At 48.2% G+C, this 23,593-nt stretch overlaps 1 protein-coding gene across 3 annotated transcripts in view; it reads right to left on the reverse strand.

The window, feature by feature from the left end:
• The window catches only part of RABGAP1L (RAB GTPase activating protein 1 like), a 393,084-nt gene that overhangs the window by 86,201 nt on the left and 283,290 nt on the right, over positions 1 to 23,593 (reverse strand). For 2 of the 3 annotated variants that reach the window (XM_056108612.1, XM_056108613.1), the window contains exon 19: positions 7,370 to 7,498. In XM_056108612.1, the coding sequence (XP_055964587.1) occupies positions 7,370 to 7,498 (129 nt within the window). Of the gene's footprint in view, positions 1 to 7,369; positions 7,499 to 18,970; positions 19,164 to 23,593 lie in introns of those variants that run through there. The other variant, XM_056108614.1, reaches the window with a different exon arrangement.

Raw genomic sequence — 23,593 nt, forward strand, 5'->3', positions numbered from 1 at the left:
TTGATTTGTTCGAGTGGGCACCAGTAATGTCTCCATTGTGAGACTTGTTTTAACTGTTTTTTGGCATATCGAATATGCCACGGGGAGCTTGCCAGGCTCTGCCATGTGGGCAGGATAGTCTCAGTAGCTTGCCAGGCTCTTTGAGCGGGACGAAGGAATCGAACCCGGGTCGGCTGCGTGCAAGGCAAACGCCTTACCCGCTGTGCTATCGCTCCGCCCCAGTGAAATACATTAAGCTGTCTAAAATCCTGCTTCTCAACAGGAAGCCATGTGAACTCCTGGGGCCTCCAGGATATGCTTAGGGAGCCCCAGTGCCAGACTGGGGGGCCAATCCATGGGAGTGAAGGACAGAGGGAAAACCATGCCAGAAGGGTGTCGCGGCCAGAGGAAGACTGAGACACGCTGGTCTAGGAAGGAAACTCAGCTGCCTGCCAGTGAAATGCTAAATGGGTCTACGAGCTGGAGAAACAAAAATATCAATAAGCAAATGTAACATTATTCTGCTTCTACTCCCAGAGAAGAGGAGGACGGCTGAAAGGGCTGCGGTTGGCGTGTTTGGCTCGCTAGCCCCTGGTCTAGCCTTCCCGATCGAATCTACTCTAAAAGTCAAAGACATATTAATTATTTATATTGCTACCTCCAGTGAGCCACAAAACGGGCACAGAGGACCAACATCGGATCTATTTCCTTATTTAAATCATGTCCCCAAACACAGACTGTGAAGCATGATTTAAATATACCCTTACTATGAATCAACTAATTGAAACAAAAACCAAAGAAATGTAGATCACATTGTAAATCATTGCGGGAAAAATTATATATTGCTTTTTTCCAGGGAAGATGAATACTAGCTTTAAATATAAATAAATATATAGGGGCCGGGGTGATAGTACAGCAGATAGGGCATTTGCCTTGCATGCAGCTGACCCAGGTTCAATCCCTGGCATCCCATATGGTACCATGAGCACTGCCAGGATTATCTCCTGAGTGCAGAGCCAGGAGTAACCCCTGAGCATTGCCAGATGTGACCCCAAAAGCAATATATATATATATATGTGTGTGTGTGTGTGTGTGTGTGTGTGTGTGTGTGTATGTAGCACTGTCCTCCCCTTGTTCATCAATTTACTCGAGCAGGCGCCAGTAACATCTCCTCCACCGGAGTCGTGTACACACACACACACACACACACACACAAACACACATATAATTTTTTAGATTTTGGACCATACCCAGCTGTGCTTAGGGCTTACTACTGGCTCTGCAGGGACCCTATGGGAGGCCTGGGATGGAACCAGGGTCAGCCGTGTGCAAGGTCAGTGCCCACCTGATGGACCATCACTCAGGTCCCTGAAATCAATTTTTATACCATTTTGTGTTTCCTTGAGATGGAGAATTTAATGATTCACATGCATTAATTCATGATATCATACTCAGGTTTCACCAACGAGGTGAAATGTCTCTATAGCTTTTTCTTTTTTTTAATTAAACGTAAAAGAACTGGCAGAAGTAGGTATAACGGAGGACTGAAATGGCAGAAGAAACTCTAAGAGGTCAGTGCAGTCCGGATCATTGGAGGCGGCCAGAAAAGCTCAATTTTCTAGTAAAATACGCCAAATACGTAGACTATGTAAAGTATATGTCTAAAGTGCGCACGCTGCGCCCCCTGGAGCTGTGCGCTGGACTGCCCGCCCCCGTTCCCCACTGCGCCAGGGCATGACCCATGTTTGATGGGTCCCTGCCTGCCACAACATGTGGCTTTTTGTTGCTGCTGTTTGTGTCTTTTGCTGTTTGGTTATGGGGAGGCCACACCCAGTGGTGCTCTGAGGCTATTCCTGGTTTTCTGTTCAGGGGGGACAGAACACAGAGGTGGGGCTCAAACCAGGTGCAGAGCAAGTGCCTTAACCCGCGTGCTCTCTCTCAGGCTGGAGAGTACAAGACGTTTGGGACAAGATCAAGTGACAGTCATTCTCCCTTGGAGGTGGGGGTGCAAACCAACGGCCCACATCTGAGGGGAACTGAGGATTGTGCTTATTTTTTTTCTGGGGGGGGTCACACCCAGCGATGCACAGGGGTTCCTCCTGGCTATGCACTCAGGAATCCCTCCTGGCGGTGCTCAGGGGACCCTATGAGATGCCAGGGATTGAACCCAGGTCGGCCGCGTGCAAGGCAAACGCCCTCCCTGCTGTGCTATCGCTCCAGCCCGGCATTGAGGATTATGAATACTCACAGAATCCTCAAAGGGAAGGAAGAGGCGACCGTTTTGATACAGCAACGACCTCCTTATCAACATGTTGTGTTAATCATCACATCTCTGCACCCTATGACGTAATCAAATTTCCCCAGCAGAAGATTATGATACTTTAAGCTAATATTTCCAGCTAGGAAAAAGTTCCACTAAAAATGAACCTTTTGGGGGCTGGAGCGATAGCACAGAGGGGAGGGTGTTTGCCTTGCACGCGGCTGACCCGAGTTAAATTCCCAGCATCCCATATGTTCCCCCGAAGGCTGACAGGAGTAATTCCTGAGTGCAGAGCCAGGAGGAATCCCTGTGCATCGCTGGGTGTGACCCAAAAAGAAAAACAAACAAACAAAAAAAACCAACCTTTGTCCACCGTGCCCAAAAGGTTTCACATTTTTATATCCATGGAGTCAACAAAAGCCTCTGTGTGGCCAACTCAGAGAAAGCCTCTTTGGGGGAGATGGCATTCTGACATAACAGGCCGAGATAAACAGCAAACAGCAGAAGAAATCAGAGGCCAAGTAAGTGTTTTTAATACAAATGTTCTTTTATAGTTTTGCTCCATTGTGAAAGGTATCTTCCAACAGTTAAAATCAAATCCAGGGTTACATATATGAAGGTCCTCAAGGGGAAAATATTACATTTCTGGATGAGTGACTTTACCACTATAAAATCATGCTCTGTACGAGGCAAGATCGAATTGTATTAATCCACTCTGGGAGAGTGGATAATTGTCCATCACAGTATAGAGATAGCTGAGTGGAGCAGAGGGCAGTTTTCTGAGGTGAGTAGTTGCCACGGCAACATCTGGTCACTGATGGCTAACTCTGCAGCGTGGGGCAGGGGACAATTGTGAAAGATGCCAGGACAGGACTTGGTTTGGGGCCAGGAGGAGCCCCTGACCCTTAGATCTCCCTTGTCCCTTCTGTCTGTGCCCATCTTTCTTTATTCCTCCGAGGATGCATTTCAGACCTTTATGGTCTGTGTAAAATGGCAATGATTACCAGCACTATTGCTGGGACAGAGACTCGAAGAGCAGAGCTGGCCATAGATGGCCAGGGTTTTGCTGCCACTGATCAACAAGTCATAGAGGGAAAAAAATACACACACACACACACATATATACACATACACACACATACATATATATGCCTCTGGGAGAGCCTGGCAAGCTACTGAGAGCATCCTGCCCGCACGGGCAGAGCCTGGCAAGCTCCCCTTGGTGTATTCTAAATGCCAAAACCAGTCACTTTAACAGGTCTCATTTCCCTGACCCTGAAAGAGCCTCCAATCGTTGGGAAAGACGAGTAAGGAGAGGCTGCTAAAATCTCAGGGCTGGGAGGAATAGAAACATTACTGGTGCCCGCTCGAGTACGAACAATGGGATGACAGGGATACAGTGAATCATCCTGGACAAACAGGAGAAAATCTGAGCATGGGTCAGTTATTTTCTTTGCAGATGAAGCACCTTTTGAAATGTTAGTTTTTGAAGAATGGGTGCTTTTTTTCCCTCCTTGGGTAGCCACCAACAAAGAGTTCAATGTCCTCCAGCACCACTGTCCCGGTCATGGAGTTAGTTCCAAGTTCTCTCCAATTCTCCCCGACTCCTTTTTCTTGCAGTACCCCGGGCCCAGCAGCCTTCCACTTCTCTTCCACTGCCGACTCCATCATCCTTCCCACCCACCCCTCTCCTCCGAGCTCATCCCTGTGACATGCTGGCCGTGTCTGCCAGCTCAGAAGTGATGGGTGGTCCAGAAACCAACCATTAAATCATTGGTACCTTGAAATGGTCCACGGTGGGAATATTCCCATGATGGGAAAGGGTGAAAACTACCAACCAGGATTTCTCATTTTTCATCCTTGCTATCCCGCCTCAATGTCCCACTGCCTGGCTGTTCCATGCTTCTGTTAGCCTCTTGTTGGCAAACTTCAACTCTGCGGCCAAAGAATGATCTGCTCATTCTCAAACTGGGATTCACGGAACAGGGCTGACTTTTATTATGGCTATCAACTCAGAATCCCCAACAAGGCGGCCGGACACTTCCTTTGCGTTTCCCCAGTTAGTCCTTGCATTCTTGAAGATGTTCTTCATGCTTTCGAAACCTCTCCTTTCACTAGATTCATGCCAGGCGAGACACCAGTGGGGAGTATGGGCAAGGGGTTGAGGTAAAGAGATGCCAAGGGGCTGGAGCGATAGCACAGGAGGGAGGGCGTTTGCCTTGCACACGGCCCACCTAGGTTGGATCCCCGGCATCCCATAGGGTCCCCAGAGCACCTCCAGGAGTGATTCCTAAGTGAGGTGCCAGGAGTAACCGTGAGCATTGGTGGGTGTTACCAAAAAGCAAAAAAAATGTGGGTCTGGGGGATTTCAGGAGAAATAGCACAATGGGCAAAGCATGTGCACTATGGACCTAGATTCACTCCCATCCAACCAACCAATCAATCAACGATGACCTCGTGATTACTAAGTGTAGAGCCAGGCATAAGCCCTGAGAAATATATGGTGTGGTCCAAAAACCAAACAAACAAAAAAGAGTGTGTCAACATTTAAAAACAATCTTTTGGGCTGGAGCTATAGTACAGCGGGTAGGGCTTACACGCAGCTGACACGGGTTCGATTCCCAGCATCCCATAGGGTCCCCCGAGCACTGCCAGGAGTAATTCCTGTGTGCAGAGCCGGGAGGAACCCCTGAACACTGCTGGATATGACCCAAAAGCAAAAAATATAAAATTAAATTAAAAAAATAAAATAAAAACAATCTTTCAACCTTCAGTTGGACACTTAAGCTCTATCCCTAGGACAAACCCCGGATACAGGACTTGCCCAGTTTCACCTGACACCCGCTCAGGACCAGGTGTGAGAAATTAGAATGCTATCCAGATATCACGGGTTTGAACATCTCCCCTTTGATGAGGCAGAAATAAAAACAAAGCAAGCCTATGATTATTTAAAAACAAAGCTCCCCAGCTGGGTGTTCCCGTTCTAATAAACCTCTTCAGCTGCCCAAGACATCCTCATTCCAGAAGGTCTATTCGTACATCTGAGCGTATTTCTTTTCACATTTCACGCTCTGCATTTCTTAGCGCCCATGTCTCTGGTTTGATAACAGTTACCTTCATCTTCTGAGGAACTTTATAGGTAATACTGGGGGCGGGGGGGGCATCTTCGTGTGCATTTCATATTGTTGCATCGTTTTCCTTTGCACTTTGCCCATACTGCTTAACTTTTCTTTTTTTCTTTTCTTTTTGGGTCTTACCTGGCGATGCTCAGGGCTGACTCCTGGCTCTACAAAGGAATCACTCCTGGCGGTACTTGGGGGACACTATGGGATGCCAGGGATCGAATCTGGGTCGGTCACATGAAAGGCAAACACCCTCCCCACTATTGCTCCAGAACCAAATTTTCTATTTGTAACTTATTAAATACTAGATCTTAATTTCTGCAACATGCCCCCAGTACACAAAACAACTCCTTCACAGTTTGGGAACAGCTAGTGGCTGAAGCTGGCCTTCACACGACAGTCACAAAATTCAGTAAGAGGCACGATGGCCACTGGGAAGGATTCTCAAGCTACAGGTAGATACAGCTCACTCTCCACAGGCTCTGATGAAGGAACAGTAACGTCTGTATGCCTTCTACTTTTGCATGTGAGGGGTCAGGGAGATGGTCTGACTGGCTAAGTGCACGCTCACTGTATACTGTCTACTTTCTCCTGCAAAAATATATGGTCCTGAAGACACGGGATCTTTGATCAGAAAACAAATTTATACACATACAAACACACACATTATATTTTTGGTTTTTGGCCCACACCTGGCAGTGTTCAGAGCTGACTCCTGGACCTACTACACTCAGGACTCACTCCTGGTAGGCTTAGGAGACTATACGGGGTGCCAGGGATTGAATTCGGGTCGGCTGTGTGCAAGGCAAATGCCCTACCCACTGTACTGTTGCTCTGGCCCCAATAAATTTATATTATTGCCATGGCTAGGGAAGAAAATATATTCCAGAAGTGTAAGAACCAAGTCCAATTAACCAAGTGAATGCTGTCTTCATTTTTTTTTTTTTTTGGCTTTTTGGATCACGCCCGGCATTGCACAGGGGTTCCTCCTGGCTCTGCACTCAGGAATCACTCCTGGCGGTGCTTGGGGGACCATATGGGATGCTGGGAATCAAATTCGGGTTGGCTGTATGCAAAGCGAATACCCTAACTGCTGTGCTATTGAACCAGCCCCTGGCTCCATTTTTTAAATTATTTATTTTTATGAAGTTGTTCATGATCAATTACATTCAACACTCCAACACCATCTCTTCACCAGTGCACCTTTTCACGACCATGATTTCCAATTTATCCCTTAAACCATTCCCCTCCCCACCCCCCACACCCCAATTATGTGTGTTTCTCCCCTTGATGCCACAGCTTTCTGAGCAGAGTTTCAACTTCAAATTGACTTAGGAAATGTGTTTTGCTTTCTTAGATACCTAATATCTGTGGGAGGGGGGCGTCTTCGCGTACATCTCATATTGCTGTATCGTTTTCCTATGCCGCTTTATCTTCCGAAGAAACGCTCAACTTTGCATTTGACCCATACCATTTGACTTCTCTATTTATAACTTACTAAACACTTGAATGTCTGCAACTTGCCCCCAGTACACAAAACAACTCCTTCACAGCCATGTACCCACAGGCGCGGGGCAGGTACGAGACCCGAGAGGCCTTCCATGCCCTCCCCCCCCACCGTGAGGGGAAAGCACAGACGTCCACTGGCCCTTCTAGCTCTGTCCCGATTACTCCGAAAACAGATGGCAAAAGCGAAGTACCACGTCTGCTGCCATGGAAACCACGAACACAGCAGCCTGCTCACAGCCCCGCCCTACCTCCAAGACAAATGTCTCTCTTCCTTTTGTTACAACTGGAACCTCGAGCCTTCCACAGGGTCCCTCCCACAGGTACGGCGACAGACACAGACCCTTCGGGCATGCAAGTGTGGGAGAGGCACGTTTGTCAGAGGCACGTTTGTCATCCAAAGACAGAATCCTCAGAAGCCAAGGAAGGATTTTAAGGGTTCTGCCACCTTCCTCTGCAGCCGAGTCTGCCTTCACCGCGGATAGAGGTTCTGGGCTCTTACCTTGATGTTGCACGCCTGCTCCATCAGTCTTCTGGCATTTTCCTCGGCCCTGTATCTCTTTGGGAGCTGGACTCTGAAAAACTTTAAAGCACCTTCAAAATCAGCCTGCAGAAGATCTTCCTTGGAGGTCTGCAAAAGAAACATCAGGGGCCATCACGACGTTGTCATTCGCCTTCCGAACACATCCATAGCAAAAAAAAAAAAAAAAAAAAAAAAGAATCTCTATTTCCCCCGGAGATGAGATTTGGGTTAGTTCCCAAATTTTTTTTTCTTTTTGGGTCAAACCTGGCAATGGACAGGGGTTACTCCTGGGTCTGGACTCAGGACCTACTCCTGGCAGTCCTCAGGGGACCATATGGGATGCTGGGAATTGAACCTGTGTTGGCTGCTTGCAAGGCAAACGCCCTACCTGCTGTGCTATGAGTCCAGCCCCTCCCAAAATTTTTTTTGGGAAGACATTTCCTGACCTCTTTCCTGGAAGTGGAAAGAAGTCATCATCGAAGCTAACAGCCACATCAGAGAATCGCCAGGCTCACGCCTTAGTTTCCATGACCTGAAGACCAGAATGGTGGGGAGTCTGGCCAAGCTAACCAAAATACAATGGTGAGGAAACAGAAATACCAGGAAAGGCTGAGGTTGGCCTGTGATGTGAGCTTGCTGGGTATTTTGAGAGTACGACTCCAAACTGGCTGCAGGCACACAGTGCAATCAAAGCACCCTGAGTCACAGAAGTGGCAGCGGAGGGGGGGTCTCGGCTTCTCACTAACAGCAGGGGCAGAGGGCAAAGGGGTGGCGAGCTCTGAGGAACGAATGATCGAGTCCTCGCAGACCTGCTTGAAAGGACAGCTCGCACAACTGACTTCTTTAACGCACAAACACTGAGGGACCAGAGACAGTACGGGGGGCGTGGTGCTTGCAGCTTTCGAGGCTGTCCATGTGGTTCGCGCTCTGGAACCCGAACAGGGTCCCCTGAGCACCACTGGGGGTGACCTGCTGCTCCCAATCATAAATACTTGGGAAGACATATATCCATACACTGTCACTGTCACCGTCCTCCCGTTGTTCATCAATTTGCTCGAGCGGGCCCAGTAATGTCTCCATTTTGAGACTTGTTACTGTGTTTGGCATATCGAAGACGTCATACACAGAGGGGAAAAAGACAGAAAGGAAATCAAATGTTTCTCTGACTTGTGGGAATCAAGTGATCAAGTGGGATTAATGGGGAATTTCATTCTGTTTTTATTCTGGGGTCACACTTGCCTGTGCTCGGGGCTTACTCTTGGCTCTGAGCTTAGGGATCACTCCTGGTGGGGCCCAGGGAACCACTATGGGTACCAGAGATCACACTTAGGGCAGCCACATGCTGTACTAGCTCCTTAACCCAGTCTTTTCATTCTTTGTTTCATTTTATATAGTAAATAGCTTGTAATTAAAAACAACAACAAAAAATCATTTCATGGACATCTATAAGTAATCTTTGGCAAACATGATAGATTCTGGGTGCGCAGAAGTAAACAAATCAGACAATTAGATATATTAAGAGCCAGTATTCAGCAGTCAAAAACTACAGTAATGAAATATTTAGATCCTGAAGGCTAGAAACCACCACAGGGGTGCAGCTCGGTGGTAGAAACCTTGCCTCATCTGTGAGAGGTCCTGGGTGTGATCCTGTATCATACACAAAAAAGCATATACATGGTTTGAGTGTGTGTGTGCGTGTGCATGTGTGTGTGTGTGTGTGTACACATATCCCCTGTCCTATCTCTCTGGTCCCATGAGTCCTACTTTCGTCTCTCCTTACAAATACAACCCTCCCTCCGCTCTGCTCCTTTAAACAGAAACACAAATTAATTCACATACCAGGCATTTTTACAAAGGATCTGATTGACCCAGATTTAGATCCACATCAGTCAGAAGCAAATAGAGGCTGAAAGACAGTCGGGAGAAAGAAAGCCTCGATGAACTCACCACTTTCTTCCCTCCTGCATCCTTAACCAAGAGGGCAGCGGGCAGAGAGCATGCCCGAGGGGAGGCGAGTACTAGCAACTCACCTTCACATGTGGTGCTGCAAACCACCACGGTGTTTGCCGACTGAAAATGTGCTCTGGGCCAGGAAGCCGCATTTCTACATTCCTGCCACCCCCCCCCCCCCCCGCCTCCCCGTTCACCCCCTTCACTTGCCGCCCCAGTTCATCAATTGCAGCACCGGTTCTGGTCCCTGCTGGGGAAACGCACTCCAGCCTGCTTCTCGTTTGTAGGGCAAAGCCGTAGCCTGCCGACTCAAAGGTGTCGCCCGTTTCAGTTTAGTGACCCTTGAGTAACAGGTGCTCCCAGACAATGAGGAGCAGTTACCTCGATTCCTAAGACGGCCCGAGGCCCGACTTCAAGTCTAGCCTCTGAGTTCCTGAGGACGAATCATGGTGTGTCTCCGGTGAAGTGCGTGCTTTGCATAGGAGAGGCCCTGGACCTGATTCCCGACATCACGTGTTCTCGGACCCGGGGCCTGGAAGTGAACCCAGGTTCCCTAGCACTGCTGAATGTGGTCCCTCTGAAAAAAAAATAGTCATCTGAGGCTGGGAGTGACAGCACAGCAGGGAGGGCGTTTGCCTTGCACGCAGCCAACCCGGGTTCGAGTCCCAGCATCCCATAGGGTCCCCCGAGCACTGCCAGGAATGATTCCTGAGTGCAGAGCCAGGAGGAACCCCTGAGCATCACTGAGTGTGACAAAAAAAATTTTAAAAAAATAGTCATCTATTCTGTGTCATTTACCCTCAGCTTGGCAGGCGTGGGCCGGTGCGTTGAGTGGCTGCCTTTGAAGGGGTCATCTGGGGAGAGACCCTGCAGGAGCCCCTGTGTGATGAAGCCCAGCGAGTGCCCTGTCACTGTCCTTTCCCATGCACCTAAGGAGTCGTGATGGTCCTAATCACACAGCTTGCCCACATTGGGGGAGTCCCTCAAATGAGGAGGAGGGTCTCAGGGCCTGCGAGCAGGAGGTAACGGGAGGAAATGTGAAGGGCCTTCTTCACTGCCCCTGCCTCCACTTCCTGAAAGAGCTCAACAAGGCAAAGGCTGGGGTGTGATAAAGCCCTTCCTTAAAGGTGGGGACATGGGGCCCAACCCGGGTTCGATTCCCAGCATCCCATAGGGCCCCCTGTGCACCGCCAGGAGTGATTCCTGAGTGCATGAGCCAGGAGGAAACCCTGTGCATTGCCAGGTGTGACCCAAAAAGAAAAAAAAATGGTGGGGACATCTTCACTTACAAGTATCTGAGGAGGAAATGAGTTCAGGGGGGAAAGACGTGTCTTTACTTAGTCAAAATAAACTCCCAGGGAGGAGAGTTTGGATACTCTGCTGCTCAAGTGTACTTCGATATTAATATTTTACTAGCTAAAAGTGTATCCTGCACTCACATACTTAATGCCGTAAAACCAGCCGTCAGAGTTGTGAGAACGTGCTGTCGTCTCAAAGACGGGAATAGAATTTCTCTGTGAATGAAAATGTGCCAGTAAAAGACATGAACCTTTCTTGCCCTTGTTCGGGAAGACACTCCGACTTCCCTTTTGGTTCTCACTCCCCCCGCCCCCAGAACTTCCTATCTTTAAGAAGCACTGGAATTGTTCCAGAGCAGCTCAAAGGCTCTGTATGCCATAGACGAATCATAAACTTGCAGGACTGACTCTCCTGTTTATAACAACAAAGATCTGTGAAATTTCTTCTTCCTATGATTGGGAAAAGAGCCTCCTGCTCTGCCAATATTTGACCACCTTGCTAAGAACTTATCAGAAAGTTGTGAAGTAGAGCATACAGTAGCAGGCACAAGGCCCTGAGTTTGACCCCCAACACCAAATGTCTCCTCAAAACACAGCCAAGATGAAACTCAGGTGCACAATTTGGGTGCGATGCCTATAAACGAGTGAGATTAAAACAAAAATAATAAGTACACAAAAAAAATTATCCTCTTCAAAAGGAGATCAGCTAATAATAAGCAGAGGCAGAAATAGGAGATACACTCTCCTCTCTGCTCTTGCATTCCCTGTTTAAAATTAATACTATAAGAAAGTCACAAGTTGTTGGATAACACTGGTTTGTCCTTCCTCCTCCCCCCCCAGAGGGAGCGTAGGTTTACTGAGTAACTCCAGTCACAGTGCTCCTGAGGCACACCCAATTCCATCAGCACTTCCAATTCTCTGTGTTTATCTTTAATTTCTCCTTTGTGTTCTGCTTCCCCTATTGGTTAATCACTAACATCCCCAAATCAGACCCAGTGACTTGTAAAGTAAAATTCTTCTGAGGACTCTGGATTTTGCATACATAAGTGAAATATTGCTTTTATCTTTCCTTTATGTCCTTTGAATAGTTTACTTTGGAGCAATGTCCTTTTTGTATAGACATGGGGAGACGGTTTAATGCTGTGCTTTTGTAATGTGGGAGTTAATTGACCAATTAATATTTACTCCTGGTCATCTGTCTTATTTACTCATCTCTTTTTAGAATTACATAATTTTCAAAAATTTTATTTATTTATTTATTTTGAATACTCCTCCCTCCACCAGTGACCATTTCCCACCACCACGGATCCCAGTATCCCTCCCACCCCCCATCCCCCCATCCCACCCTGCCTCTGTGGCAGGGCATTCCCTTTTGTTCTCTCTCTCCTATTGGGTGTTGTGGTTTGTAAAAGAATTAATATTTACTCATCTTAAGCCTCAGTTAACCTTAGTTCCTAACACCCCCAAAAGGAGGGTCCCAGTGAAGGACAAGGATGGACCCAGGGAAAGCCCCAAGCTAGCCAGGTATTGAAAAGGGACAAGCTACAAGCTATCCTGGAATCAAAAGGGACAGGCCAAACACCATAAAATGTATAATAAGTTAAGAGCATGGTCATGGACCCAAAAAGAAGTTACTGAATAAGGACCTTGCTGGGGTTAGAAAAGACTAACCTGGCCTGAGGACCATAGTCTGGGATCTATAGTGAGATGTCCCCAGGAAAAGTCACCCTTCAAACTTAAAATATCTCTTACTGTGTCCATACAAAATGACCAGAAATAGTTGGGGGTGTGGTGCCGCCTGTATCTTTGGGGCGAGTGCATCAGCAGCCTGAAGGTGCCTTCAGACTTCCTGATACCCCAAAATCGCCCTGTGCCTTTGGCCGGATCCTCAACAACTTGGGACCAAGTTACCAAGAAATTAAAGAGCCTAAAGTAAGGTATGTGGGAGCCACACCCACAAACCACCTCCAACTCAGGTATACAAGCTCATTTAAGGTAAAGGTAAAAGGTAAAGGCCCTCCCGTTGATCGTCGATTTGCTCGAGCGGGCCCAGTAACGTCTCCATTGGAGACTTTGTTGTTACTGTGTCTGGCATATCGAATACTCTCGGTAGCTTGCCGGGCTCTCCGAGAGGGGCGGAGGAATCGAACTCGGGTCGGCCATGTTGGCCGCTTGTAAGGCGAACGCCCTACCCGCTGTGCTATCGCTCCAGCCCACAAGCTCATTTATCAGCCTTATTTCAGAGATCCATTGATAAATCTTGAAAGAGGTCAAAAAGCCACAGTTAATCGCGGGCCCATGCATGGCTGAAGAGACTGTGGCAAATCGGAGGGGGGTGGGTTGGCCTAGTGCCCACCCAAGCAGAGCCCCCAGCAGCCACTTGCTCCCACAATCCAAAATCACCACCATGCTCCCAGCCTGACTCCACCGTCTCAGGACGGACCTCACCAAGATATAATTTGTTGAAAATTTGGGTATGTGGATTTTGTGACTGAAATCTCCAGGTGTTCTCAGAGCTGGGACGGGCTACCTCCCCCCACTTCCCAATACTCACGGAAGCACTGGCAGTCACCCCCGTGAACCAACTCCTGCGCCACCCTGGAAGCTCTACTACAGGCCTTGCTTCAGAGACCCCCAAATAAATCTCAAAAGAGATCAAAAGCCACAGTTAAGCTTGGACACACGCATGGCTGAACAGACTGGGGTGAATCAGAGCAGGGCGGGTTGGCCTGTCCAAGCAGGGATCCCGGCAGCCGCTTGCTTCCACAATCCAAAATCACTGCCATAACCCCGGCCTGACTCCATCGTCTCAGGATGGACTTCACCAAGATATAATCGACTGAAAATTTTGGTAGGCAGTTTTTGTGACTGAAATCTTCAGGCTTTCTTGGGGGCGGGGGGGTCAAGCTGGGCTACCTTCCCCCACCTCCCTGTACATACAGAAGCCTCGGCAGTCACATCCACACCCCAAAGCGGCCACTCAATTGAAAAGCTACTCCAGCCTTACTGTCCTGATAAAAATACCGAATGCCCTGAACAAACACCATGACCTCTTATCACCTGTATTGCAAACTCTAAGCACAGCGACAGGGCGTCTGCCTTGCACGCAGCCAACATGGCCGACCCGGGTTCGATTCCTCTGCCCCTCTCGGAGAGCCCGGCAAGCTACCGAGAGTATCTCGCCCGCACGGCAGAGCCTGGCAAGCTCCCCGTGATGTATTCGATATGCCAAACACAGTAACAGCAAAGTCTCCAATGGAGATGGTACTGGGCCCGCTCGAGCAAATGCACAAAAGGAAAAGGAGAGAGAAAGTGAGAGAGAGAGAGAGAGAGAGAGAGAGAGAGAGAGAGAGAGAGAGCAAGAAAGAAAGTGCTTCCCAAAGAAGGAGGCTGGGGGTAGGGGGTCGGAGGCTGGGGGATCGTGGTGGGGAAACAGAGGACAATGGTGGTGGGAAATGGACACTGGTGGAAGGATGGGTGCTGGATCACTGCATGACTGAAACCTAATCATGAAGAGCTTTGTAATGGTCTGTCTCATGGACATCAAATTTAAAAAATTGAAAAAAAAGTAACGTGGAGTTCATGTTCAGTTCAATCAGCTTAATCAATGGCTGAATAAATAGCAGTACTCCTACATTCAAAAAATGACTAGAAATATTATTCAGAAGTGAAGATGACTGTTTAAATGGATACTGGCTAAAGAAAGGGGAGAAAGCAAGGCACCCTTAGATGGAATTCTGCCCCGGGCGGATCTCCTAGCAGGTTGAGATTTTTTTTTTTTTAAATTACAGTTTTTATTTGGAGGTTTTATTTGGAGGGAAGGCGGGAGAGAAAGTGGGAGAGAGTGGAGAGGAACCTGCTCAAGAGAGAGCCCGGGCTTCTCCAAGGGTGGAGAGAGCCCTACACACACCCCAGCATTAGACAGGAAAGCATGAAAGTCCCCGTCTCAAGAGGGGAGATGCGGGCGATACGTGTGCTCAGGTACCACATGTGCTCGGCCATGTGGGCGCAAGCAGCACATGGGCTTGGGCAGCATATGCGCCACAGGTTGAGATTTTTACCCTTGAGTTTCTTCTAGAAGAACTTTCCCCCGAAGGAAGGACTTTGCATCTGTTCATTGTTTCTGATAGTGTAGTGCTAAATAAGACCTATGTGTAACTGCTACCCCCAACCCTTCACGGTTTCTCTACAACTGTGGTGAGACTGGTGAGACTTGAATAAACAGCAACTGATTAACAAGCAGCCTGGCAGCCCCTGGCCACAGAACTCATGAATAGCACAGCCACAGTTTGAACTTACAACAAATTAAAAAAAAAAAAACCAACTAGGACGCAATTTGACACAGTGTAATAAATTCGATCAAACTTAAACCTTAAAATGGCCACTGACGGGCTGGAGTGATAGTACAGCAGGTAGGGTGTTTGCCTTGCACGCAGCCAACCCTGGTTCGATTCCCGGCATTCCATACGGTCCCCTGAGCACTGCCAGGAGTAATTCCTGAGTTGAAGAGCCAGGAGGAACCCCTGTGCATCGCCTGGTGTGACCCAAAAAGTCCAAAAAAAATGGCCACTGATCATACAGCAGGTAGGGCATTTGCCTTGCACATGGCCGACCCAGGGTTCGATCCCTGGCATCCCATAGGGTCCCCTGAGCACCACCAGGAGTGATTCCTGTGCAGAGCCAGGAGGAACCCCCGAGCCTCACCAGGTGTGAACCCCCCCCCCTCCAAAAAAAAATTGGCCACTGAAGAACTGTTGGAGTGTTTGCCTTAAAATTCCAACCATTAGAGCCCCAGAGCTGCCAATGACCTGTGCGGTATCTATGGTGAATGTGCTGGAACTACAGCCAATACTAGTATTTGGAGATAATGATCTGTTAATAACTTCCATTATCATAGCAAGAGAAAAAAAAATCTCCAGGGGAAAAGGAGATTTCTGACACTCGCTGAAGTTTCCCTCTCCCGAAATTTCACACTCTTGCGGAGTTCAGCCTCTGCCCAGGTGCCACCGCTGACACCGTTTGACTGCTTTTCCCACTGAAAAATTCAGTGGCAGAGGATGACATCGGAAAGTGACTTTTTTAAAGTGGGAGGTGCAGGGAGTGGGTGCGAACAGTTCTAACATCACCCTGGCTGTTTCTCTCCCAAATCTCTCACTATGCTTAAAGGCAGATTAAATCTTGGAGGGCCCGCTGATAAAAAGCTTACAACTGGATTCTTCCAGGGGATTACGGGGAAAGTTCTGGCTCATTCTCCCGCCCTCGCGATTCTCACCACAAATGGCTTTTCTTCATTTGGTCATGGTGACTAAGAGAACTTCCTTTCATCTGAGAAATAATTCTGGAGGTCTGGGAATCACTTGGGAGCATGGACTTGGGGCGAGGGGGACGTTGTTTAGCTGGTGCCTAGGATACCTGGATTTCCTGCATTGATATTTTAATTTGACCAAAAAAAAACGTGTTTGTTAAGTGTTCATGGAATTTGTGCCTGGTGGTTATTTGCGCTGGATTTGTTACAGGGAAGCTGCTTTCTCCTAGGTATTCCCTTGAAAGGCAATTAGCAAAAACACCAAAAGCCCAATGTTGTGGGGAGAGGCCTCGAGTCCAGACTGTCACTCCAACAAAGGGGTGCTATACCAGCCACTGTTCACCCCTGGCCTCATAGTTCCATCATCTCTCTGCGAATCAGGGAACAGTAAATCGAGTTCAGAGGCGTTACTGTGGTCAAATTAAAATATCAATGCAGGAAATCAAATTAAAAATCAAATTAAAATATCGGTGCAGGAAATCCTAGGCCTCTGCTAAGCACTGCCTCTCTAGCCCAAGGTCCATGCTCCCAAGTGAGTCTCAGACCTCCGGAACATTCTCTTACTAAGTCTTCAGGGCTGGAGTGATAGCACAGCGGTAGGGCGTTCGCCTTACAAGCGGCCAACATGGCCGACCCGAGTTCGATTCCTCCGCCCCTCTCGGAGAGCCCGGCAAGCTACCGAGAGTATTTGATATGCCAGACACAGTAACAACAAAGTCTCCAATGGAGACATTACTGGGCCCGCTCGAGCAAATCGACGATCAACGGGAGGGCCTTTTTAAGTCTTCAGGCATTGGATTATTTTACAAAGTTAGGTTGGTTTATATGACGAAAATGCACCTGTATGCATTTAACCCACAAGCGTCTGTGTTTAAAATGTGAAACTAAAATGGCCCAGAGACACCTGAGCTTCACCTGAGCCCCGGGGCAGGTGACGGAAAGTCTACACCATCACAGAGGCAGGATTCCTCTGATGGGTGCCCGTGCCGAGCAGCCCCGACCCCCTGGCATTAGCCAGTGAAACAATACCAGTCTGGGTAATGGACTAGCCCTGGTACATGCACTGGAGAAGTAACTCAGCCATCCTGGCTAATTAAAGGGCGCTCGCTGCCCCTGACACGGAGCACATCCTATTCGCATCAAGAATTGTTGCAGTTCCAGCCAGCCCTACCCAAAGGGCCCTGGAGGAAGCTCAGCACAGATGCCTGCCTGGCATGCAGGGGAGATCTGCACGGGGATACTGGGAGAACTGGGCAACCCCCAGTGACTGCCCGCGACGTCTCCAACCTCCCCCGTCTCAACTGTGAGCACACGTCACTGTGGGTTGCATCGGAGATTTTTTTTTTTTAAAAAACTCGAGGCAGCTTAAAGTCATTCTCAACAGGGCATTTCTAAATTTGAATAGAAGAAATACTCTTCATGACGGTTCTGCACAAAACTGAAAATGCTGGGGGGTTCCCAGAGGCAGCCTGGGGGCACGAAGTTGTCTTTAAGAGCATGGAAACAGGGAATCCTGCTTTGGGGGATCCCTTCCATAATCTACGGGATCCCTTCTGTAATCTACGTGATTTCTGCCCCTCCTTTTCCTTCTCCTAAATAAAATATTTTCTGAAGTAAAGAAGAGAAATTATATGGAAATATAATAGCTGGAGAGAATTCTTCAAAGGGAAGCAGAGAATTTGTTGAAATGCATTTTAACGCTTCTTAATGTCAAAACTCCTGACTAAAATGCTTTTTCCTTCACTTAAAAAACATCTCTCTAATAGGATCATGAGTCTTCAGTTTTCTCCTTTATTAAGAAAAATGTGACTTAAGTGAAAACCAATGACCTCATGTGGGCATTAAGACATATGCGCTGAGTGCTCCACATTTTTTTCTTAAATGACAAAGGAACTGCATCTCTCAGACTGTTCCCCTCTCTGTAACTGTTTATTGGTCACTGCATCTAAGTTCATCCTGCAATGATAAATAGACTTTCTTCAGGGCCAGAAATCCCTTTAGACATGGCTTCCTAGTATGTTTACGACGATTATACAGGAAAGTCCACATGTGCTCACAAATATATACCTAAAGCCTGAGTGAGTGATTGTACTGATAACTAGAAATGGAGACGAACGATTCTGGAGGGCAAGATGCAGGAGAGAAGAGCCAAATGCAGTGAAGTAAATATTGTACTTCTGAAAAGACTCACATCTGAGAGAACCGTAATGAGGGGAACATCTCAAATGGCATCCAACTCCACTGCAGAATAGACAAAGCGAAATTCTTCTTGCCCAATTACCAAATAATGGTACAGGACTACTGCAGACCAATGACATTATAGAACAGTTGCTAGGTATACTTCCCAAACCACTGAAAAGAAACCCTGCACTGGTAATTGTGGGTATTTAATTTTAACCCTTGGTAGGAAATGAGGAAAGGTGCTTTTTCTCTTGTTCCGGAAATTAAAACACAAGCCAGCCCGACTTCCCAGATTCATAGCACTGACCCAATACCTTAAGATACACAGATTAAATATTCAAGGAGACAAATCTCTAAATTCCTACCTTAGGATTTGGGAACGGGGGGTAAATATCCTCTTAGAACAACAACAAACACCCCCCCCCCACACACACACACCCAACAAAGCAACAGTCATCAAATTGGCAATAAACTACAGAGGTTAGAAAGCATGGCACATCATCCAGATACACAGAGCCCGGTGTCCGGTGTGACATTTAACCCCTTGGAGACACGAGCAGCAGAACACTGATGTCGAATACTTGGGTATTCCGCTCCCTGGCTGCACCTGCTGGCCAGAACACCTCCCGTCCATGGCCACTAATTGGCCGCAGGCTCAAAGAACCGAGCACACCTTGGGGAGCCAAGGAAGGAGTGGCCAGGTCCAGGCTTGGACAGGGCCCAGGGCGGGCTGGTGGGGAGAAGGTGCAGGAAACAGGAGACCGCAAGCCTCTTCCAGGGACCCAAGGGACGCTCGCCGAGGGTGGCAGCCCCCCTCCAAATGAAGTGGAATGAAACCAGGCTCACCGCAAGCAGACGAGGCACAAACAGCCGATGCCCCATGCCCAGGAGTTCCAGCACCCGGCACGCATACTCATTCACCAGCTTGCTCCTTTCGTCGTGCATGTCCTGGGACTTTTTCACAGGAGGTGGGAGCTTAGCAGCTGGGGCTGGGCAGGGCACCCCTTCTTCCATGAGCAGTAGGTAGGAATCCAGACTGAGCCACGATTTGACCAAGTGCAGAGGGAGGGGAGCCGGGCTTGGGTCTGTGGTGGGAACTGTCAGCTTAGTGTCGCCCCAGGAAGAACATTTTTTTTTTTTTTGCCAACCGATATCCACAGAGCGTGCAAGCCTCAGATTCCCCTGGGAAGCAGGAAGTCAGACCCCGGTCTCCAACGGAACCGGCGCGAGTCACTGCCGGCGAGAAAATGGTCAAGAGTGATGCAGGAGAGAGTGTTCGCCTACAAGTGCAGGAACGGAAACGCGGCGACGCGGCTCAGCGGGAGCACGCCCCGGGGCCAGTGTCTGCGTGTGTGCGTGCGTGTGTGTGTGTGTGTGTGTGTGTGTGTGTGTGTGTGGTGGGGGGGGGTGCAGGGCTGTGTCTGATGGAGAAGCTGTGCGCGTGAGTAGCAGCGGGAGCAGTCGGGCAGTTGCGGAGCTGCAGGGAGAAAAAGGGATGAGCTCATTGCAATCCCTGCTTCATGACAAGCAAGGAAGACGACAACGACGGCGATGAGCCCGGCTGGTGGCTGCTGCCGCCTCTCGCTGTGAATCAGTAATGAAGGGGCAGGGAAGGGAGGAGGCGGCGGGGAGGTGAATGAGTATGCAGAAGTGTGTGTCTCGGGGGAGAATGCAGTAAGAGGAAGCCAATGGCGAGCGGGAGGGGGGACAGAGGGGCGCCCCCCCACCCCCGCCCGTCCAGCTTCAATCAGTGTTAGCCTGACAGCTTCTGCCGGGGGATGCCAAGCCTGCAGACGGCTTCTCCCGGCACATGACGCTCAGACAGACACCAAGCCCGCCTGTCAGATCCAGAGCTGACCTTTATTCACGCTTGCTTTCTAATAATAGCGCTGGATGGCACTGTTCTCCATCGATTTTGCTCGAGTGGGCACCAGTAATGTCTCACAACAATTTGTGAGACTTGTTGTGACTGTGTTTGGCATATTGAAGACGTCACGGGGAGCTTGCCAGGCTTTGCCGTGCGGGCGAGATATTCTGGGAGCTTGCCGGGCTCTCCGAGAGGAGTGGAGGAATCGAACCCGGGTCAGCCACATGCAAGGCAAACGGCCCTACCCGCTGTGCTATCGCTCCAGGCCTTTCTAATATCGAGAACAGGAATCAAAGTCTGATTTTCATCCTGCTTCGATAGAAAGTGGGCTTCCCTGGTCCTAATTAGATGACTGAAATTCCTCCAGGAGAGGTAGAGGGCAAGGTGGTACCCAGAATGACAAAAAGAGGAAGGACCCAGTATCTCAGACACGACCCATTGCCAAATTCAAGGTCTGATGCGTGCCACGGTAACTTTTTGCAAGCCTAGGATGTGCAGAAATTATTTTAACATTCTGGGAAAGTCAGCCACAACTCAAGACTTTTTTATAAAGATGAAATATGATAAAGCATAAAGGGCGCTGGAGCGATAGCACAGCGGGTAGGGCGTCCGCCTTACAAGTGGCCAACATGGCCGACCCGAGTTCGATTCCTCCGCCCCTCTCGGAGAGCCCGGCAAGCTACCGAGAGTATTCGATATGCCAGACACAGTAACAACAAAGTCTCCAATGGAGACGTTATTGGGCCCGCTCGAGCAAAAAGAAACCTACAACATTAAAATAGGAGCGTAGGGACCTGAGCGCTGTACAGGGGGTTAAAGTGCTGCCTTTCACAGGGCCAATCTGGGTGCAATCCCTGGCATCCTATATAGTTCTCTGAGCTGGCCAACTCCTGGGTGCAGAGCTAGGAGTAAGCCCTGAGCACCACTAAGAGTGGCCCCCAAACCAAAATAGACAAAAGCTGAAACATTAACTTGCTTAAATTATAGATCTAAACTCTGATTAACTCTATTAGTTCAAAACATTGTGGGGCTGGAGTGATAGCATAGTGGGTAGGGCATTTGCCTTGCACACAGCTGACCCGGGTTCAATTCCCAGCATCCCATATGGTTCCCTGAGCACCGCCAGGAGTAATTCCTGGGTGCAGAGCCAGGAGTAACCCCTGTGCATCACCGGGTGTGACCCAAAAAGCAAAAAACAAACAAACAAACAAAAAAAAAAACCAAAAAAATTGTTTGGTAACTGGTAGATCTGCTTCAAATAGCTGATAATTATCCATAATTTTAAAAATTTACAATCTTAGTGTTAAAGTATTATGTTAATTGCTCATTTCCTTGGTCTGCTGTGACCAAATAAAGGCAACAGAACAAGATGACCTCAGGGCAGTTCTTAGCCTTCTTCTACCACACCTTATGTCTGTTCAGAATCTTGTTACTATACTCTGTCGAGATCTCATCAACATGACAACGTTTCTCAATAACGAATAATGAGGCAAAGAGGTCCGGATCCAGATTTGAGTCCTGTTTCCCTATTCTGAGAAGATCTACAAATATCCCCACAGACTAAAATAAAAATATTTATCTGTGAATATGGGTTGGAGCGATAGCATAGCGGTAGGGTGTTTGCCTTGCGCGCAGCCGGCCTGGCCGAGCCGGGTTCGATTCCTCTGCCCCTCTCAGAGAGCCTGGCAAGCTACTGAGAGTATCTCGCCCACATGGCAAAGCCTGGCAAGCTCCCCATGATGTATTCAATATGCCAAACACAGTAACAACAAGTCTCATAATGGAGATGTTACTGGGTCCACTCGAGCAAATCAATGAATAATGGGAGGACCGTGACTATGATCCGTGTATATGTGATCTTGGTTAAAATCATGTTCCTTGGTTCCAAGGAAATACTGTCTCCCCAGACAGAACACTGCTTCTTGACTGTGTTTTCCCGACTTCAGAAAATAATGCTTGTTTTCATTAAACATTTCAAGTATGATTGCATAAAATATCTTCAACGACATTTAGATACTGATGTCAAGTTCTTTATTTTCAAAAATATTTTTCAAAAAATATATGATTTTAAAGTAAAAAGATAAAAAGGCATTAGAATTCAATTTTTTTGTATATATATGTATATACACACACATACACACACATATTTTTTGTGGAGTGATAGCACAGCGGGTAGGATGTGTGCCTAGCATGAGGCCAACCCCGGTTCGATTCCTCTGTCCCTCTCAGAGAGCCTGACAAGCTACCGAGAGTATCCCACCCACATGGCAGAGCCTGGCAAGCTCCCCGTGGCGTATCCGATATGCCAAAAACAGTCACGAGTCTCACAATGGAGGCATTACTGGTACCCACTTGAGCAAATCAATGAACAACGGGAGGACAGTGCTATATATACATATGCAATTTTTAGGTACGATGATTTTTAAAAAGATCAAATGGTGGGGGCTGGAGTGGGTAGGGTGTTTGCCTTGTGCACGGCCAACCTGGGTTCGATTCCCAGCATCCCATTTGGTCCCCTGAACACTGCCAGGAGTAATTCCTGTACATTGCTGTGTGTGACCCCCCCCCCCCAAAAAAAGATTAAAAGGTGTTAGAATGAGATGTGGTGTGTGTGTGTGTGTGTGTGTGTGTGTGTGTGTGTGTGTGTGTGCGTGTGCGTGTGTGTGTGTACTTACACATATGAAATGTTCAGGTCCCTAAGCTTTGGAAGAAATGTTGGTGGGTTACCTAGATCAGGGAGTTGGTTTGGCTAGAAAGGGGAGATGGTATGAAAGAAAAAGAGGCTCTGGAACTAAGGGAGGCTAGAACACAGCTGGGGGTAGCCCAAGAAACAAAAACCAATATACATAAGATTCTCTATTGCTCGCTGAGTGTTGGTTCTTTTGTCCCTGATTCTAGGCCTTCACCTATAGTTCCAAAGGCTCCAAAATATTTATTGGTTTTATCCACCAGGTGGAAGGATGGGTCATAACCAGTGGCGCTGGGAATTCAATGAGAGCCGCAGCATGCAAGGCCAAAGCCTCAGCCCCCGTAATATCAGTCCAAAGCGAGAAAATATTTGAAGACTATCATTTTCCCCCTCCAGGCCCGTGACCTTGTTGCCAGCGGGACGTCCTATGAGCTGGTTTCTGAACCACTCAAATCTGCCTCTTTCCACCCTAAAGATGTGCACTTTTGGGGGCTGGAGCGATAGTACAGTGGGGAGGGCATTTGCCTTGCACGTGGCCAACCTGGGTTCGATTCCCAGCATCCCATAGGGTCCCTGAGCACTGCCAGGGGTGAATCCTGAATGCATGAGCCAGGAGGAACCCCTGTGCATCGCCAGGTATGACCCAAAAAGAAAAAAAAAAGATGTGCACTTTTGTACAGTGTCCCTCAACCCGAGCTGGAGATTCTAGATATGAAAGCTGAATCATAAAATGGCATGTTGTCAGACACCAGGAAAAAAAAGCCTAACATTACCAGTAATGATCTCCGAGTGCAGAGACAGGAGGAAGCCCGGAGCATTGCTGGGTGTAGGCTCAAAGCCAACCCAAACAAAAACAGCAACAAAAAATTAAGAGTCTAACGCATGTATCTCAGTGATCAAAACGCTGAGGGAA

This window comes from Sorex fumeus, unplaced genomic scaffold (genome assembly GCF_029834395.1).
Source record: "Sorex fumeus unplaced genomic scaffold, SorFum_2.1 ptg000226l, whole genome shotgun sequence".
Classification (NCBI taxonomy): Eukaryota; Metazoa; Chordata; class Mammalia; order Eulipotyphla; family Soricidae; genus Sorex; species Sorex fumeus.